Source organism: Sarcophilus harrisii, chromosome 4 (assembly GCF_902635505.1).
Source record: "Sarcophilus harrisii chromosome 4, mSarHar1.11, whole genome shotgun sequence".
Lineage (NCBI taxonomy): Eukaryota > Metazoa > Chordata > Mammalia > Dasyuromorphia > Dasyuridae > Sarcophilus > Sarcophilus harrisii.
Window position 1 is genome coordinate 256655831 of NC_045429.1, and position 21517 is coordinate 256677347.

The 21517-nt window shown below is 34.6% G+C and overlaps 1 protein-coding gene across 2 annotated transcripts in view; it reads left to right on the forward strand.

Annotated features, from left to right (window-relative positions):
* The window catches only part of GCLC (glutamate-cysteine ligase catalytic subunit), a 72211-nt gene that overhangs the window by 32165 nt on the left and 18529 nt on the right, over positions 1–21517 (forward strand). For both annotated transcript variants that reach the window (XM_031964717.1, XM_031964718.1), the window contains exons 2-6: positions 2555–2667; positions 3960–4142; positions 9989–10102; positions 14274–14332; positions 14501–14634. In XM_031964717.1, coding sequence (XP_031820577.1) covers positions 2555–2667; positions 3960–4142; positions 9989–10102; positions 14274–14332; positions 14501–14634 — 603 coding nt within the window. The remainder of the gene's footprint in view (positions 1–2554; positions 2668–3959; positions 4143–9988; positions 10103–14273; positions 14333–14500; positions 14635–21517) is intronic.

Consider the following 21517-nt stretch of genomic DNA (forward strand, 5'->3'; position numbering starts at 1 on the left):
GAGATTAGAATAGGTACTTTTTGAAGTCATTTCTAACTTCCAAACTACACTATCTATAATACACAAAGTAACTAGACAAAATTGAGAATTATATTTTTAATTTAGAAAGTTCTGTCACCTAGGAATAAGATGATTAGTCCAATGCTATACAGTCTAAGAATAGCCTTATATCTCCTGTATAGGACTCTTACTTGTACTCTGTGTTGTCTTTCTTAGACAGTTTCTTCATTTTTTAAAGTTTTTGCATTTACAACCTCTGCCTCACCCTCAATCAGATTCTAACTTCTTAGAAAGAATTATAATTCTTGTAAAGATGGCCATAGGGAGATACTATTAAACCACCTTGGTTTAGTAGGCACTTAAAATATAGAGAATAGGTCATTTACCTATTTTATTTGTGATATCTTAATTGGATTACTATTGTGGAACTTGCATAAAGTTCAGCCATTGTATTGAGTACATTTGATAATTTTTCATGTGGAAAATGTATTTGCTTATTACATGTGCACACAGTCATGATGCTCTGTTAAATTAAACTATCAAACCTGTAGGGGCAGCTAGGTGGTGCAATAGAGTGCTGGATCTGGAAGTTCAAACCTGGCCTCAGACACTAGCTATGTGGCCTTGAGCAAGTCACTTCACCCTGTTTTTTCTGTTTCTTCATCTATAAAATGAATTGGAAAAGGAAATGGCAAACCAGTCTAATATCTTTGCCAAGAAAACCCTAAAATAGCATCACAGAATTGGACTGACTGAAAAATGACTGAACAATGGTCAAACCTGTTTGTTTTGGGGAGAAAGAGATTTAAAGCAATTTTTTTTTTCTCTAGATGTATAATTTCATTTTGTCCAGGGTCACACAGCCAGTATATTTGTTGAGGTGGAGCTTGAACCTTTGAGGCCTGTCCTTTAACCATTGTGTCATAAGTCATTTGGGTAAATATTTTTTGGTCAATATTTCACTCATAGCATCTGTCTGTCTAAGAACCAGCTTAGGTAAATACAGAGGAAATCATTACCAGCAGATTGGCTGTTAGATGTTTGATTCTTCGGTCATGAAATCCACAGAAAAGAAAAAAACAGAAAATGGTCTTCAGCTTTGCATATCCCTTTTCTGCTTCTACCATGGTGGTACCTGAATGATAGAATTGAGTTCAGGGGTGTTGTGAAGCTAACATTTAGACCTATAAATGTTTAATTACTGATCCTCTAATCGTAAACCCTTTGTCTAGAGGCCTACATGAAGATAAACTATTAGAGGAAATAAAACCATGTCAATAATCATTTCAGACATTCATGCTACAAATGAAACTGTAAGACTAGAAAACGAGGCATATGGAAGTATGTTTTGGAGAGGCAAATGAAATACATAGTATAGTAGAGTAGGTTTCATCATGCACCCAAAGATTATTATAAACAATTTTAGGGCATGTTTTGGTCATCTTACCATGGAAGTCTCATGATTGATGTCTATATATTTGTATCATAAAGACTTATTATACAACTTAATGTGCTAAAAAATCTTCAAAAGACAAAGCTAGCAAAAGTCTAGGAATAACTTGATAATCAGTGGCTTTAATGTGAAAATAGACATAGGAGAAGAGGGCATTTTTAAAAAAAGTGTTACTAAATACAATTTAGTTTTGTTTTTGTTTTTTTAAAGAAAATATTCCCAAAGATGTCTAGGTTTTTGGTTAGCTTAGTTTTTCCTGGATAAAATATTTTTACCATTGTATCCATTATCAGCTATGTGTTTCAGAGAAAGCAACAGAATTTTGTTTTCTTAAAATTCAGAGTCAGTCTCTTGGTTATATGGAAACTTTTGCTGTTCTGTATACAAAACATAGTAGCTGTTAATTCATTATTTTAAAGTTACTTTACAAACTATAGTATAATTAAAAGCATAGGAAGAGTTTAGTTTGAGTATTTGGAAGTGTTCAGTATTATTGTAAAGAAAACTAGCCAGAAGATTTGCTACAGGTTAGTACTTTGAAAAGAGTATTCCCCTAATACATTTTTATCTATAGGCTCCTAAAAGGTTACTCTGATAACTTTGCCCTGGCAGTCAATTTTCTAATACATTTAAAGCAATTTCACAATATGTTGTAAGATAAAAGATTATTACTCTTTGCATGACCAGTTCTTGAAGCAGGCTAGTATATCTGCCAAAACTGGTATCCTGACTAGAATGTATAATTCCTAACATTTATTGTTTCTACTGTCTGATTATTAAGTAGAAGAAGAAAAATGTATATTGGAGAGTAAGAATTCAGATTATTATTGAGGGTTCCAGAAAGAGTGATTAACTGGGGAGATATTTTAGTCATAAAAATTTACATGATCTTTATATATTTTCATATTATGAAAAACAAGTAGGCATTCTGTTACAATAGAAATGGGAACTCCTTGACTTTGAGCAAAGTAGTCTGTCCTCAACTCAGCATATCCCCCGAGCATTTTCTTTAATCAATTCATTGAAAGAGTAAGAGTGCATGTACCAGTTTGAAAGAATGTTAATTTGTCTTTCTTTTCTCAACTTCTTTATTTCATATAGGTGGAATATATGTTGGTAGCTTTTGATCACCAAAATAAAAAAGTACGTGTGGTCCTGAAAGGAGAGGAAGTCCTTGAAGCATTGCAAGAAAAAGGAGAAAGAAAAAACCCAAAGTAAGCAGTTTACAGTTGACATGCTTAGTGCTTACTATTACAGTCCTGCAGTTGAATTAAGTTAAGTAATTGTTTGATGCATTTGACTAAAGTTATTTTAGGCCAGATTCTTTTACCTTTAAAAAAAAAAAAAATACCATTGTATGGGATAGAGCTTGATTTCTGAAGACAGTGATAAAACATATCTCCCTCTTCTGCAATCAGATGGTGGTGCATAAATACAAAATGAGGAATATTGACCCATCAAAAATGGGTTGGTTTATTTTGTTAATTTGTTAAAAGAGAGGGTGACTTTGCAAAGAGAAATAAATCACTTAGGAGCAACAGTTGTTATGGGAGAAATATCTCCTTTTTTGAGTTTAAGTAGGTTATTGCTGCTGAATAAACCTATCACAACACAGAAATCATAAAGATAAAAGCTTAGGGTTTAATTATACTACAGGTTCAGGGGTGGAGGGGAGTTAGGAGTAGTGTGGGTCTGTGGAGTGGAAGGGGAGGAAGGATTCTGAACCTAGATTGGAGTTTCAGGTAAGCCTTTTTAGAAAAAACAATGCCAGAGGGAGAAATAATTCTTTTGCATGTTAAAATGTCTTTTATTAGGCTATAAAAGATAAGCTTAAATTCATAATCTTATGCTTCCTTCTGTGTCACTAAGTTTGAATAAACTAAGTTAGGACAAATTGATAAACTGACAAGATACAAATTTAAACACTGAGTTTACAACAACAGCAAAATTGCATTTACCAAACTATACAGCTATATTTTAAGGTAGTCACTATTGAGCTAATCAGGAGGGGAAAGAATTTACATGTCACAAAGATAACCAAAAAAACACAAATAACTTTGGAAAGCTCAAACTCCCTTTTGGCTACTTTTCCAAAGAATATCAAAGTCTTCCCTTTAATACTTTATTCCATGAATCAGATTTAGATTTAGGTGAGAGTAATATTCACAGAAGACAGTATTTAATTTACCAAATGTTACAGGAAAAATAGCAAAATAAAAATTAATAAAGTACATAAAAAATTGTCACAGTGATATTGATCATATTTGGTGATGAAGGGCACTTTATGTAATTGGTTTTCTGGTATGCATTTTTAGAATTTTATTTCTGAATGCATAGTTTTAAAAGTTTGCGTAATTAAAGATCTGTGGAAAATAAACTCTCCAAAGCTTTTTATGCTCTTTTCTTCTTGTGGCATATAATAATGTGCTAGAAAAATTTTTTATTAAAATTGAGCAAATTTTACCTAAGAATAAAAACTAAACAATAATTTTTCTCCATCAATTAGCCATCCAACACTTTGGAGACCAGAATATGGGAGCTATATGATTGAAGGGACACCAGGACAGCCATATGGAGGAACAATGTCAGAATTTAACACAGTTGAAGACAACATGAGAAAACGTAGGCAAGAGGCTTCATCTCTTTTAAAAGAAAATGAGGCTTTATGCACGATCACGTCATTTCCCAGGTAAGTTAGTTAATGAGTTAAGAGATCCCAAAAGTTAAAAATCAAGCAGTAGAATCATTTTAGAAAGTGGTCGTTTTTTGCTACATGGGGTCATATAGTCATTCTCACTTTTAGCTGTAGTACAAAGCACACTATTTTAGAGTGAATTGTGTTTTCCCAGAGGAATAACATTATAAATGAGGCTTTTGCTCTTGACTGAGAAATGTACATCAAATAAATTATAGTTACTATTTATATATGCCACTAAAGCAAAGATACAATAATATACTATCTCTATAATAGCCTATAAAATGTTAGCTTCTCAAGGACAAGACTGTTTTATTTTTTAATTTGTATGTATAGCACCTGGCACATAGTAATTACTTACTAAATGTTTTTTGAAGTGAATAATGATTTAAATTATTTCAAATCAGACTTCTGATCTTATAGGTGTAGGGAACTCAATTCCCTCTTAACAGATAAATAGCTATTCTGGTAAATAGGCTTAGTGAATTACTAGGGAATTGAGAATTTAAGTGACTTCTTGCCTAGTCAAGATGTCAGGTGGAACTTGACATGATAATACCATACCATATTATATATCATTGTATATCATAGATATATACATGTAATGTCTGTTTTGATTATATAATGGGTTTGGATATATTAATATAATAAACAAAAAATACAACTCTACTCCATTCAGTAGAGTTTTTTAAACCCTGCTAAGGACAACAATCTGGGGTTTTCCTAGATATTCATAGATGTAAAAGAATAATTCAGAAAGATTTTATTAAGTGTCTTTTGTGTACAAAACACTATATGAGGGTTAGAGATATAAAGATGAGAAATTTTGTATAGTCTTTGCCTTTAGGGAACTTTAGCATGATACAAAGAAGAGATAATTATTACTTGGAGAAGATCATAAAAAGTTACAAGAGAAAAGCATAACTACGTAATTCCTATCCTGCTATCATTTTCTCTTATCTAACAGAAAAACCTATAGACTGAAAAAGATAAAACAAATATGATTTTTAAAAGATCTGAATGAAACCTAAGGCAGATGATGAATTTAAGAGAATTTTCTTTTATAAACGAACATGTTAACACCTGGGTACTGAAGGAATTAATGAGTGTTATTTCTAAAGTATCACTAGTAGCCAATGAAAAATAATAGTTTAGAATAATGGAGAATTCAGAGGACAGGAAACAGCTATGGGAAAAGGATTGAATCTAAAAACTGTAGCCTCATCTTATTTATCAGTTAGTGAATTCTAAGAAATGAAGATTGTGATTATTAGACTTCACAGGTTTATAAGCCAAACATTTTTTGTTAGATTAATAATACCTTGCTTCTCCACTAAAATCCTACTTCTATGCCTTATTGTGGTATGAGAGTCATCCTAAGTTCTTGAAGGTTGTTCTGGTGGAACATTGTTTCTGGTAGATCCTGCCAAAGTAAAAGGTCTTCAGATATATTATACCAGTTATCCAAGCACCAGTCTAACTAAATTTGGAGAAAATCATTAATAAATTTTTAGTTACAGCAACTCGTAAATACCATCTTCAAAGGACTTAGGGAGGTTTGCAATGTGTATTGCTAAATAGCATACCAGGAAAACAGATCTTTAAGGCATTAAATTAAATGTAAGGTGGTATTTTTTTTTTAGAAAGTTAATTAATAGTATCACTGTTCTTGTAGATAAGAGAAACATAGGTAAACTCGAATAATAATAATATTCTCAGTGTAAAATTAAGAGACAGATGACATTTTAATTATCAGGTAACTAATTGAATCCTTGGGGAAGACCCCTTGTGGTTAATCATCAGACATTAATTAAATATCTCTTGACCTAGACATTGAAGATAAAAATACAAAATCAAAATGACGCTTCCTATTGGGGGACACAACATGTGCATATAAAAGTGTATACAAAGTATGTAAATATGAGGTAATTTTGGAGAAAGCATTAACATCTAGGGATATGGGGAAAAGAGAAAGTATACCTTCACAATCTGGCCCCTCCAACTTAACTTTCTGGAGTGATTTAAGTCCATTCCTCTTCTTTCACTCTATGGTCAAATAATCTCCCATTTCCATATTTTTTTAATGACCTCCCAATTTCTATCATGAACTAGAAAGACATTACTTTCATAGTCATCTTTAGTATCCAATTAAACATTTTGATCAGTAATTTGGATAAAGACATAGAGGGTTTTTTTTGTTTTGTTTTGTTTTGTTTTGTTTTTTTAACTTTTCCCCCAAAATTTATAGGTGACAGAAATTTGAAGGAAGAGTCACTAGGTTGGATTATAGAATCAGAATCCCCAAAGAGCTTGTTGGTCAAAAATTGTGGTCAGAATTTAATAAAAGATCATTATCACGGCTTGTACTGAATTAAGAAAAATAAATAAATTCTATAGGTATAAGATTATAAACAGAATCAGATTTGTAGGAAAAAGTAAAAGTTTTTTAATTAATCATAAACACAGCAGTATTATTTAATTACCCAAAGAGTTAATATAGTTTTTGACTATGTCCTAAGCAGTGATATAGATAATGTATTGCATTTGGAAAATTGTAATCAAGTTTGGAGTGACACTTTAGGAGGCTCTCTGCAAACTGGACTATAATGAAAGAATATAGTTCTTTGGTGGTAGGAATTTTTTTTTTTTTTGCGGGGGGGGGGGGGGGGGGGGGGGGGAGGGGTGTATCCAGTCCTTAGCATAGAACAAGTGTTTAATAGATGTCTAGTGATTGATTGGTGAAAGATGGGAAGAATAGTTGGAGAAAATAGAGATGTTTATCTTAGAACAGAAGGCTTATTAATATACACTTGAGAACTTCTTCAGGTGCTTTTTATATAGAATTCAGACCAAAGAGTAGAACTTAAGAAAGAAGAATTTCAAAAGAAGACCTATTCAATAGGGGAATAGGCTGCTTTATGCAGGGCCTTAAACATTATAAGTATTCAATCTCTTGTTGACTACTTGTCAAAAAATCTGTAGAGGAAATTCTTGAATTGGGAATGAATTAGACTAAGATCTTGACAGTCCCTTTGAATTCTAAGGGTCTATAATTCTATACATTTGGACCTAAGATATTAATGTGTTAATTATAGTAAATGTTAATTGACCATTTAACAATTATTTCCTATCTTAAAATTTAAGACATTTTCCTGATGATTTTGATAAATAGTCTGTGTGCTTATCTTGTTCTTGTCACCCATCTCACTTCCCCCTCCTCTATCTAGTTCTAGTTTGGTCTTTGATTTACCAAAACAAAATTGTTTAAGGAAGTTTCAGCAAATATTTGTTTTTCCCTGAATAACTTCCAGCTGGTGGGGATGATGTGCTTCTCCCTCAAAAAAGACATTTTTAAAAATCAGGGCCAACCCAACCTTTCTCCTCTTTATTCCTGTTCTTGTACTTTCCATTTATTCAATGGGCAGAGAGAGAGAGGGAGAGAGAGAACTAAGAAATTCTCTGAGATTATATTTGCACTTAATTGGGAAACTAGGAAACAATTGCTATGGGATTTAAGTTAAGTGACAATAGAGTGTATAACCAAGAACTACCCTCTGTCCCCAAAAGATTGAACTCCATGAAATTTATATTATTAATGGTAACTATTTCAACATCTTTTCATGTTTGGTGGTTATACAAAAAGTGGGTAAAGTGACATAGGGAAGACAGTCAGCAAGTATTTGCTAGGCAGTTGCTATGTGCCAAACATTGTAAGGAGATAAAAGCAGAAAGAATGAAAGAATTCCTACTTTTCACAGAGATTATTTTCTCATGTTTGCTAAGTAATGGGAAATGTGACATTGTAAGTTTACAGGAAGATCTCTTTAATTTGGGGATATTTCACTAACAGAATTAAAGTATTTGCTTCCCTAAATGTCATGAGTAAATAACCATCTTGAAATTGAAGTTTCAGAGGGACTTAAACTTTTAATGTAATGCTCCTCTAAAGAGTAGAATAGCATTAAAATAGACAACAAAAATGGCACACAGGAAAGTTAGTGTCACCAGGGCTGTGGAAAAAGTTGGAACAAAGGTTAAATTTCTGTTATCTTCGCATGCTTTTTAAATCCCTCCCTTTTAATCATTTACCCCTGTTGATCATTATCATTATACTGCCTTCAAGTTGTGCAAAGGCCCATATATACCACCTGAGGCTATATCTACTCTGGAATCACCCATTTTTCAGAATTTTTAAATAGCTACTTCCCTCCCATATAATCAAAACTTTTATATTCCAACTAAGAAGAAAGGAGGTTGCTTTAGTTTTGCTCATACTAAAATATAAATGATCATCAGTAAACATTTATTAAGCCCCTACTATGTACCATGCATTATACTAAGCACCAAGGATACAAAAAGTAGCAAAGGGCAATCCAGACTGAAGGAGTTTCCACAATAATTGAGGAGAGCTACTTACAAAGCAAGTTATATATAAAACTTGGATAACTAGGAAGTAATAAATAAAAGAGCAAAGCACTGAAATTGAGAGGGATTCTGGAAGGCTTCCTGTAAAAGATGGATTCAGTTCCCTCTCTGATCTTCAGCTTCCTCATCTATAAGAAGTAGTGGAGGAGAATGTGCACCAAGCACTTAACAATTGTGATCTCATTTGATCCTTCCAACAACCCTTCAAGGTAGGCTCTTCTAAGTCCTAGGATCTGTAGGCTTCTTTTGTATTGCCAGACTTAATTCTTGCCTCACATATTCATTCCTAGTTCCTTAAAGAAAGTCAGAGAGGATTAACTTTTAGGATTATTTTATTTTAGAAGAAGATCTTAAATGAAGATATAAATGAGGGATGTTTTTTGGCTTTCTCCTCCATCCTCAATTCCAAATGATACCTTTTCCTGCTTTCTGTTATGCTTATGGCGTAGCAAGTACCCAATGCACATTCATTAAGCACCTACTATAAGAATGTACCAAGTACTCTGTGGGATGCCAGAGTACAAGAATGAATAGTGCTGACCTTCTGGGAGTTTACATTCTACTTAGAGGAGACATTCCCAGATACAAATTTCAGAACACACAGTGATTGGGAAGGCATTATTAAAATAACGAGGAAACGGTGTAATGGGCTGAGGTTTGAGTTGATGCACTGAGGTCACAAGTACGTGAGGCTAAATAGTAATTGGGCTATACTCTATTAATATACATGATTGGATAAAGAATGGTCCCTGCCCACTCTCCGTGCAAGTCCTGATGTGTTGTATAGGAAATGACGATTTTGGTGATTGGAGGCAGAGAGAGAAGGAAGAGAAGCTGGGAGAGATTGGGCCTGGGTTCCATTCTCCTAGCTGCTGGTCGTGTGGCTGCTGATCTAGCTAGTTTCTTGACTCAGCTGCACACATTGCTATCACCGATTCTCTTCCACCTTCGATCCTTCTTCACTGAGAATAAAGACTGACGATTTTCCCCTAACCTGAATTCCTGACTCCTGCTGATTTAAAAATACGCGATCTTCACAAAACAGGAAAGGCCTCTTAAAGGCATTATCACTTAATTAGCACTCTAAGTGGACCTCAGGATTCTAACAGGTATGAGAGACATCGCTTCCAGGTATGAGAGTCACAACCAAGGCATAGAGGTAGGCCATGAAATGTCATCCAGAGATTAGCTAGCAAGCTTGTTTGGCAAAGATTGCAAACTGTGTGAATAGAAGCCATCTATAGTCAGCTTAGAAGGATAAACTGAAGCTTTAAATGCCAGACAATAATTTGTATTTTAACCTAAAGACAATGAAGGAGCCACTAAGGCTTTTTGATCACGTTGTTTTTCTCTATTCAAAGTTTAGCCTGGAATTCTAGTGCTGTATATATGTTTAACTCTCCAATCTCTTGTAGATTAGGCTGCCCTGGGTTTACGATACCTGACTACAAACCTACACCAGTTGAAGGAGGTGCTTCAAAATCCCTGTTCTTTCCAGATGAGGCAATAAACAAACATCCCAGATTCAGGTTTGTACACTTTAGTGTTTACATACATTTTGATAATGTAAATCTGTTAAATCTGATCTTTTTTGCCCATTCACACCTTTTCTTATGTCTCTATTGTCCATCTTCCCCCACAAATGCTCTTTTTGGACTGGCCGTTAGATATTTTCTGAATGACATTATGGCAGACCCAGGGTAGGATATGCTTGCTATCAACTTGACCCTTCATTCATTCTTGCTATGTGACCAATCTCCCTCTTTTTATCTTTTACATCACTTCTTTTATAAAATTCATTATTGATAATCTAGACAATCATTTATTCTTCCATTGCCTCTAGATGACCTGTGATTTTGCTTCTGTAATGATTGGAATTCTTACATAATCTTTAAAATTTCTGATTATTTCTCACATTCATAATAATAACAACTTGCATTTATATAACTGCTTTAAGCAGTTGCAGAGCACCTTATTGAGAATGTTTCATTTGGTCCTCAAAACAACTGTGTGAGCTACTTTTTTCACCCCCATTTTGAAATTGAGGAAACTGGAGTTGGATCAAGTTTGATCTTTGCCAAGATCATATAGCTAATAAGTATCTGAAGCAGGACTTGAACTCTGGTCTTCCCAATCCCAAGTCCTACAGCTTTATGCACTGTGCTACCTAACTGCCTTCTGGGAGCTCTAAAAAAAAAAAAAAAAATCCTGGGAGGAAGATAAATACTTTTGTCTATGATCATAGGTTTACAGCTGTAAAGGACATTAGAGACCATCAGATTTCCCAGAGGAGGGAACTGAGGCTCAAAAGCTAAATCATCTGCTCAAGATTTATGAGACCACATTTCAGTTTTGAGTCTTTTTGACTTGCAAATCCAGGGCAGCTCTCTAGGCACTGTGCTGCTTAGCTGCCTTGCTTCTTCTAAGAAGTCAGTCAACTCTCAAAATTTGAAGTCATTTATTGAGTTATGATCTTTCTCAACTCCTAAGTTTCTTATTAAGCTACATATACATATCTCTCTATGCTTTAGGTTTCTCATCTGTAAGAAATGGGGGTGGGGGAGAACTAAATAAGCACCTATTATCTGCCAGGTACTATGTTAAGCCCCCTACAATTGTTCTCATTTGATCCTTCCAACAATCTTTCAAGGTAGGTATCTCCAAATCCCAACAACCATAGGCATCTTTTGTACTGCCAAATATACTTAGTTCTTTCCTTAGATACTCATTCCTTGTTTCCCCCCGACGTCTACCTTTTATTCAGTGCATCCTAGATACACACAGTAATGTCCAACTAATGGATGTGGCCTTGGAAACCAAGGAGGAGAAACTTGCAAGAAGGAAAGAGTGTTCCCAGTGTGAATGTGTTATGAGATCAAGGAGGCTGAGGCTTGAAAAGTCGGGGCATTGGGGGGGGTCACTCCCCTTTTGAAAGAGCAGCGATATATGAGGAAGAAGAAGTTTTAAAAGAACTGGCAAGGGAAGGAAAGCAGATAGTGGTATGAGTTTGGCAGTTTGAGGATATAGCAGTGTCACAGAAAAATGGCTATGATAACATTGTGTGGGGTATAATTCTTTTTAGGAAGAGGTCCAAGCTAAAGATGAAAAGTCAGTGGAAAAAGATACAGAAGTAGTGTTAGGATTCTTACAAGGTGCTAAGTCGGTTGTCTAATTTTAATATGGTGCAAAGGGGCAGTGAGGGCAGAATTGTGCTGGAATAAGTCCTCAGTTAATAGAGAAAACAAGGATAAAACAAGAAATCATGTTATATTAAGACTTCTGCCCTGAAAAAGATATCCCATTCTTTGCATGATTGAAATAAAGAGAGAACAACGAATTAGGTACAGGACTATGTTATGGTAGGGAAGTAGACATGAGAAGTGACCTAGGATGACAATTCAGGATCCTCTTCTGAGAAATGAGGAAGATAGAGAAGGGTTGGGAAATTGAGGATATTGAGAAAAGTATGAGACTATTACTACTGATAGTTAAAACTTACATAGACCTTTAAGATTTGAAAAAATATTTTACATACAATGTCTCATATTTGAACCTGTGAAGTAGGTGCTATAAAATAGGTGCTTATTTTGCAGATGAGGAAACTGAGAACAAAACAAGTTGGAGACTTCTCAGTGTTTTAACCAATCTTTGATTCCAGAGTTCCTTCCCCTGGGCAGCACTGCCTCCCAAACAGTTATCATCTATCTACTCAGGTGAAATTGATATTTCTAATTTGCTTCCCTAATCTAAGAGCTGGGCTTTCTAACTTTCCAAAATAGTGCCCAGAAAATTGCACCAGATTGGAAAAACATCTATTCTATAAAAACCATTTACATAGGGATACCCTTGAATCTAAGAGTGGCCTGGTAGCCCTGGGAATCATTCCCTTGTCCCAGCAAACAGAAGTACTTGGGCACTTGCTTGGTTTTTATTGTGTCATTTCATATTTCCAAGCTGTCATGCAAAGCCTCAGTGAAAGGGACCTGTCTCTGATTTTATTTCCTTGATGTGTAACTGAATTCCAGATCCAGGCTAACATGTACAATAGAGTAAATTGGAATAATTGGTGTTGAAAACTTAGTGGGAGGAGAAAAGTTATTTCCTCCACAGGAACCTGAACTTTTCCGTCAGCACTTTCTTTTTGTTTGTTGATTCTGTATTGAAGCCTTTGGTTAGAGAACTCTGAGACAGAAACAGAACTACAGAATTTTAGTATTGTTATTGGAAAAAAAATAGGAATAAGAGCTAAGAGTGTCAGGTGGGTACTTAGGATTCCTAATACCTTCTTCATCTCAGAAATTCCTGTCCTCCAAGAAGCTCTTGGAACACCAGGGTTCATTATTGACTAAAATGAAAGCAGAGAGTACCAAAGGCAGTCAACAATATCTTGATAGGATAAGGGAACCCATCTCATGACTGAAATGCTTTGAACTTTTTTCTTCATGAAAAGCCAGAGCAACTATAAAGATTCCCTCATTTAAGTATTTTTAATACTATTTGCTCTCACACATGCTCTTTCCTGTGATAAACAAAATCTGTGTTGGAAGGAACTCAAGACTGATCTTGTCTAAATCCATACTCAGGAACCCTGGCAGGTAGACATCTACCCTTTGCTTTAAAATGTCCAGAGCCTACCTTTTGTCCAGCGAAGGGAACCACCTTCTGAGGAACCTCTTGCCCACTTTGGTACCTCCCTTATTGTTAATATTTTTCCTAACATGAAGCCTAACTTTACCTCCCCACAATGTCATACGATTTGCTCCTGAATCTGCCTAACAGAATGAGATAGCCCTTTAAAAACTTGAGGACAGCCAAACGACCCTTAGTCCTCTCTTCTCTATACTAAACCTCCTCAATTCTTGTCCTCTGGACATTCCCCAGCTTATCTTTTTTTGTTTCCTAAAACATGGCAACAATTCAACACTGTTCAACTTCTTTGGAATGTTAAGTTAGTAAGATTAAAAGCTGCATTAAAAAAAAAAAACACTTTTAAAACCCCATCACGACTACCTATGAAAGACACACTTCTTTCTCTCTGTTTATCTAACGTTTGTTTTCTTGACTTTCCTGTAGAAAGTTGAAAATCATTTTCCATTCAGCCATTAACTTAGCCAAAAGCAGAAATGAGTTAGGTGAAGCAAATGAGCTTGCACTATGTTCTTTGGGTAAGATTCTAAATTTATTAGTGCAAGTGTTATTGATGCATATTGCTTCCTGCAAAACATGTAGTACTTCATGACTAAAATCTCGTCTATTTGAGGCATTCTAGCAAGATATCAGTGCCTCTGTGGAGTTTTAAGAGTTCAGCAAACTTAACCAACTTATTGGCTTAATCTGATCATATATATTCAGTATTCTGTACCAGGGGTCCTCAAACTATGGGCCCGTGGGCCAGATGCGGCAGCTGAGGACGTTTATCCCCCTCACCCAGGGCTATGAAGTTTCTAAGGCCCACAAAATAAAGTTTTTGTTTTTACTATAGTCCAGCCCTCCAACAGTCTGAGGGAACTGGCCCCCTATTTAAAAAGTTTGAGGACCCCTGCATACACATTGGCCCAACCCTGCTAGTGATGGAAGAAAATATGTTTTCTCCACTTCTATCACAACATAGAGAATGGTGGTTATCCTTATTTTATTTATTTATTTATTTATGGCTTCATGGTGAATTCATCCAATTAAATGTTTTTCTTTCCATTTTAGTACCTTAACAAGGAATATCCGACATAGGAGAGGAGAAAAAGTTGTTATCAATGTACCAAGTAAGTGATGGGGGAAGAAAGGGCAAGTATCTGTGTGTGTCTGTCTGTCTGTCTTTGTTGAGAAGGGCCAGGGAGAGAATGGAATGAATTAAGGGAAGAGTTTTTTCAAGAGGTTCGTACTTATTTTCTTAACTCTTGGTTCTCATTTGTCTTCCTTTTTAAATACAGTCTTTAAGGACAAGAATACTCCATTTCCATTTATAGAAACATTTCCTCAGGATGATGAAGCCACACAAGCAGCTCAACCAAATCATATTTATATGGATGCTATGGGATTTGGAATGGGCAATTGCTGCCTTCAGGTATTGTTTTGAAAATATCAGAAATATAAATGCACTATACATGGCTATCTTAATGTATTCATATTTACTGACCTACTTTCTTATTAAATACTCTTAATCTTGTTTTCTTCTAAAAGTTAAATTTTTGTCTTAGGATGAGTCTAAAAAAAATTGTGCCTTTCCATAAAAGAAATTTCAAAATTATTTTTGTCATTAAAAGTACTTTTTTAGTTGCCTGAAATTTCTTTAGAAATTGAAGCTAGCCATAGAATTAACTAGTGAATTTTTTTTTTTTTTTAAATAAAGCGTTTTATGTTCAAAACATATGCATGGATAATTTGACAACATTGACTTTTACATAGCCTTGTGTTTCTGATTTTTCCCTCCTTCCTATCCCCTCCCCTAGATGGCAAGTAATTCAATATATGTTAAACATGTTAAAATACTTAACTAGTGAATTCTTAATCAAAATAACAAGTAATCTAGATCTTCTCTTTTTTGCTATAAAAAGCTCTGATTTTTTTTCCCCCCCTTTCCTGGATTCTTAAATTTTCTTTTTTTTTCTATAGAGTTAGAAATTTTGGAATCAGGTGTCATAAGGTCAAATTTTGGTTTTGCCACTTATTACCTGTATGATCTTGGTCAGTCTCTTAACTTCTCAGGATCTCATTTTCTTCATTTGTAAAATGGAGCGAATTGAACTAATTTTCTGAAGTTCTAAACTTCTATCCTTAAATCTCTGACTCTGGAGTCAGCCTGAACTGGCAATGGCCTTTCTGGGATATAGTTACAAATTTATCTTAGTCCTTTCTTAGTACATGCATTCTTTAAAGTGATGAAGCTGCCTTGCTCAGTTGACTTAGGACTACTATCTAATGTGTAATGAGGGGGGGGGGAACACCCATTATCCTGAAAAACTTATTTTGAAGATGATTCTCCTCCTTTGGACTGGATCATATAGCTCAGGCCATAAGTGCAGCACTCGCTCATAGATCCACTCCCACTATTAATTGGCCCAAAAAATTTGCTCTGTTTCTAATCTGAAAAGCTCACCCCCCCCTCCTTGGGCAACTTGGTGGCTCCCCAACTCTTAGAGCTCATCAGATTGAAGTTGGAATTAGTACCTGCTAATCAATATCAACATGCTCAACATTGCAGCTGAGATTAAGCAATCCAACTGCCTCCCCAGCAAGAGGTGCAGGACCCTACAGGTATTGAGTCACCACCTCCAACTTGAAAATGGATTTTTAACAAAAACTGCAGTGCTGGTTTGCTTCCGTTGCATTTTAAGACTGGCAGAACTTTCTGACACAAGGGGAAAAAGCTTCTATATGGTTTGTGCCTAGATAATTAAATCTCACAATTTTATAGAATATTTTTAGGCAGGTTTGTAAGCATGTACTAAAACCCTTAGTAGCACTCCACTTATCTCCTGCCCTTATTTCTATTCTGAGCCACAATATAAATTGTGACTGGGTCTGAAGGAACCCAAATATCTGACTAGAATGGCTCCATTTATTTCAGGTTAAGTCTGGATTCAAATCCTGCCCCAGACACAACACTTAACCCCAGCAGGCCTCAGTCTCCCTAATTGCAAAATATAGGTATATATAGACTTGATGACCTGATGTCCCTTCCAGATCCGAATATGTGGTGCTATCTTAGCACTTCAGAAGTACTATGATATTTGGCAAAAGAATACTAAAGTGTCAGATCTGGAGTCTCCATTGATCATTGTGATCTTAGGCAAGACATAATACTCTGGACTTCAGTTTCCTCTTCTGTAAAACTGAAGTAAATCTCTAAAGTCTCTTTCAGCTCTTAAATTGTGTGAGCATAAGTGATATACATTTTATATTACCAAGAATACTTGTTCAACCCCTTAATGGTCTGACTCCTATCCAGAAGATTAAAGTGAGAGTAAATATTGCTCAGGTTGTTTTGTTTTGTTTTTTTTCCTGTGGCCAAATGTTGGAGATTAAATGAAATTGGTCAGATAATCGATTAAGGAATCTTCTGTCAGGCTGTTTTTGATTAGTCCTACTTACCTTAGCTAGGTAGAAATATGTCCAGAAACATGGTAATACTGCCTCTTCATCATCCCTGCCCTCCCCAAAAGAAATACTACTACAGTCTTCCTAATTTTACTCTACCTGTCTCTCCCCTACCTAGAGCTGCCAAAGAGCCCACTGACAACACATAAACCTCTATGTCCTTGAATATGTGACTTGTTTTTTCTATTTAAAAACAATTCTAATCTACTAAATGTATAAGAATTTCTTTTCTATCAAGACTTTTCCTTCTGCCCAGAATTTTTCACTTTAAAGAGACTGGTTTGGGGTGGATATAGAGAGTTGAGAATCATTCTGGACTTAATCACTGATCTAGGCAAGTTATTTGTGAAGCTTCCCAAACATAACTTTGGTGATTAAATTACCTTAAGTACTCACTTTAGAAAATAGGACTTTTTTTAGGACAAGAGAATTGGAATTTCAGTTGCCTATCTAAAATTTTGCATCTTGGTTCCAAAGACTGAGAGAACACTTAAGCCCTTGAGTTTATTGGTTTTTAAATTAATTTCATGATATTGACAAAGATCTCGTTGCTGTTCCTCTGTTTACCATTAACTATTCTAAGGTCTTTGGCCGGTGGCAACAGAATTTGGCCCTCCAACAGAGAGAATAGATGTGCAAAGAAAATGCAAATAAGCTTACTTTAATTATAATAGAGAAACATTTTGCTACTTACGGGGGACAATTTTCCATTCAGTTTAAACTTTAACATGGGCTTACAACTAATTGTTTCTCAGCTCTCTTTCCCCTTCTGCCAATAGTATCATGAAAAAATATTTATTGAGCATAGTTAATGTGTAGACTGTATGAAAGAAAAAAATGAGAATAGAAAGCTATAGTCAGATTTCAGAAATGAAACATTTGTCATTTCTTTGCACAGCTTACTTCAGTAACGCTTCCTTAAATCCCAGTCCTTACTCAGATTGGTAATTTAGTGCAAGGATTCAGAACCTATTTTGTGTCATAGACCTCTATTTGTGTCATAGAGCCTACAGACCCTTGTTTTTTAAATGCGTAAGATAAAATTTGTAGTATTACATAGGGTTAAAAAGAGTGTCAAAAGTCAAGCTTTAGTAGCTAAAAATGGAACAGAGGGTTTATTTAATCATCTTGTATATTAAATAGTTACCAAAATTAACAAAAAAAAAATTCAGATCCCAGGTTAAGAAGCCCCCTGACTTAAAAATGACTGGAATCTGACATTTGCTGCTTCTTAAGTTGAATTGCACAAATATCAATTTTTGAGTAATTCTGAGCTGTTGAAGAAAAATTACTTGCCACGTATTTTTTATTGCAGTGCATTGATGAGCTATGGAAAATCTTTTTACCCCAAGATTTTCTTTTCAAGAAAATACACTGGTTTCTAAAATGTTATATAAATTGGGGGGAGGGGGCGTTTCTATTTTTTTTTTTAATTAAATTTTGAAGTAAGAACACAAAACTCCTGACTTTGACTTCCTTTTGTACTTGATTCCTTCATCTTTTCCACATTATTCTTTCTTGGTGACCATGTTTGTCTTCCTGCTTGTTTGCTGTACTTCTAACAGCATCAACAGTATCCAAAGCTGTTCTGACCTTTTTAAGGTGCAGAAACTTTTTTTTTTCCTTCCCATCAATGAATGACATGGTCTGCAGTGATGCTTCAACATGTTCTGGATTGGTGATCTCTACACCAGCATTGGAGTAAGGAATCCCTTTATTACTGGGTAGAAGAAAGGTAAATATGCCATGTTTCAGTGTTGACACTCCCTCAATTTATTTTATATAATGAATACTCTTTAAGAACTCAAACTTTGAAATTGCTTTAGTATTTGTAGCTAACATGTACACAAGTATCAATCCTGTAACAGCTGTCCACCATATGCAGGCTTATATCTAAGAATATAATTTTTTAAGGCCTAAAATGATTTTAGTATGAAATACATGTAGTGAAATACTGACTGTAGAAATCACTTTATTATGCCAAAGATAATCTTTTGCTCTTACCTTTTTTGTAGAATTTTGTGTTATTTGTAAGGAATTACTTGTCAATTAATATCTACTTTCTCTTTTAATTTTATAGTTCTCTTATATACTCATCCCTTGTTTTTGATCATTACTATTTTGGAGGGGATCCATGTGGTTTATTTTTCCCTTTTCACATTAACTTTCTTATTTTGCCTTAAAGTATTTTATATCATTTTCCAAAAATAATAACAATTCTTAGTAACTATCAGCAAGTCTTCAGTGTCAGTAATTAAGAGCTAGAGCTTTTTGCTTTCTAGGACTTAATAACTTTTCCAAATCTTTTTCCTCCTGCATATGTGTGCAAATTTCTTTTGTATTCATTTTCTCATCATTTAACTTTTATTATAGAAACTGGAAGTATTAGAACTAAGGGTCAGTAGAAGATTTGTAAGTGTGTGAGATCTAGTGTCTTTTTTGTTTTGTTTTCTCTTAAGATTATTATTATTGTTATCCAGATAATGTCTTTAAATTGACATTTAATCTCTGAAGAAGAAATGTAGTAAGGCGAAAAAGGATTCACTAGCATACTCTGTAGATTTCGTATAAAAACAGGAAAAGAAAGCAGGGAAATCTTTTTAGTAAAAAGTTAAATCTAACTAGTTTAACTGGCTATCTCCCTTGAAAGTGAGAGAAGTATATATGAGTGGGTAGAAGAGAAAATAGTACCTTATGAAAAAAGCCAACAAATAATATTGACAATTAGAAACAGAAGAATGACCAAATATTCACCAATCCCTAGGAAAGAAACATAACTAATTTTCACTTTCATCATCACATTCATCATTATTAGGTCTGCTGCAGATTTGATAGTAAATTAAGGTTTGGGAGTTATCCAGTGAATTTGGGACAATATAACTGGGGAGAATTGGGGGGGATGTGGGAGATAAGGAATCTATTTGGGCTTCATTTATTGGGTAGGAATCAATTTCATAATTATCTAAGCTTCCTTGCTGCCCAAATTCATTGAGAAATTGTTAAAATTGTACTATCTTCTCTAAGAACCTGTGTACTTTCTTCTCTTTAACTACTTTCATTTAAAAAATTAACACCAAGAATTGGTATAAATTTTTTTTTTCTGCTGGGGTGAGGTAACGGTGTTGCGGGGTTTAGAAGTACAGCTAGAGCAGCAAAAAGAAATTTGAGTGGTGCTTAAGAATAAAATACATTTAATGGGCAGTCATCTAAAACCTGGATTGAGTATATCACTATTTAGGTAAAGTTAGTGAATAAACCAAATGTTAATTTTACAAAAATTAGTTGAGCAATAATAAATAATAGTTTAGTTCATAAATCAAAACTTTTTAGCAATCCAACCTAATTAAAAGATATCTAAATAATTCTTGATATTTAAAGTTTGAGAAGGATGTTAATTTAAACAATAAGACTGTTCTATCCTCATCATTTCTGTTAGAAAAGAATGCACTGAGCAAGATGGTTTGCTACCCTTCAGTTTCTTATCCTATCATTCTCATCCATATAACCATGGGGTTATATTAGCTTTGTTTCTTGGATAGAGACACTTATTAGGTTCAAGTTAAGACTCAGGCCACTTTACACAGAAAAGGACTCATTCATCATCACTTCAGTTAACATTCTGGCAAATGGGTTCTTTTGGGAAAAAAGGAATGTTGGATATGGATGACTCAAGACAAATTTATCACTGCATCAGGAGGGAGGAAAAACCAATTATCTAGATTTCCTGTCTACAATGGACCAGAAGCATATTTTTCTTCACCTTACAGAAGCCAGCTTGATCAAGACATCTTATACTTCATCTTGTCTTCTTTTCGTGTCTTCTGTTTCCCCTGAGGCCATGATAGCATCTTTCCTCTCTCTTCCCCAGTGGAGGGGAGGGGGTGTTGTCTTTATTTCCCTATTAGACATCAGGATATACAAATCCAAGTGGAACATTGTTTGACCTTTGCACTGAATTCAGAAATTCAGAAATTCGGACCAAGTCCTGACTGCCACTGCTGGTGGACTTTTGTAAAATTGTCCACTAAAGAAAATATCTCCTTGGTACCCAGGTTTTCTATTTTTATATCCCTTCTCTCCCTTCATTGGTCTTTGCTTTTACCCCCAACTATCCACTAATTTTGTATTCTATCCCCAAAACCTACTCTCATGAATAGATCGAGTAAATTCCATTTTAATTATGGGGCACATGGCTTGGAAAGCCTAGAATGAAGACTATTCCAGGGGGATTTGCATTTTAACATTAATAGAGCCTTAAGCCTGAGATAGAGATTATAGAATTTCAAGCATCATCAAGTTTGATGTAGGCAGTCTTTTAAATTTTTTTTTTTTTGAATTGAACCAAGCCAACCCCAGCTGCCACTAAAAATAGTAAACTTGAGTGAACCATTCACTCTGATTCTTATCACCAATTATGCTTTTTAACTCTCAGGCATTACAAAAAACTAACTAGCTTATCCTATTTTCAAAGGATAATTTGTAGTAATCTTAATTTTAAAAAGAAACATTTTCAAAAATAAAATATTAAAATTCACTACAAATTGTAAGCAATAGAAAGAAATCAGATCAGATTTTGAATCCTCTTCCCATTTCAATATAGCCATCAGGGTTAAGGTTAAATTCTGGTTTCAAATATGAAAAGCAAGTCTAAAGAGATGTTCAGTTTATAGCAACAAAATAGGGATTTTCTTTCCCATAAAGGCCTTTGGAATTGTGAGCCTAATTTATTTCTTCTTCTCTAGTGTGTGTGTGTGTGTGTGTGTGTGTGTGTGTGTGTGTGTGTGTGTGTAAATATGCCCCCCTTTTTAAATTAAATAACTAACTTTTTAAACTAAATTTTAAACTAACTG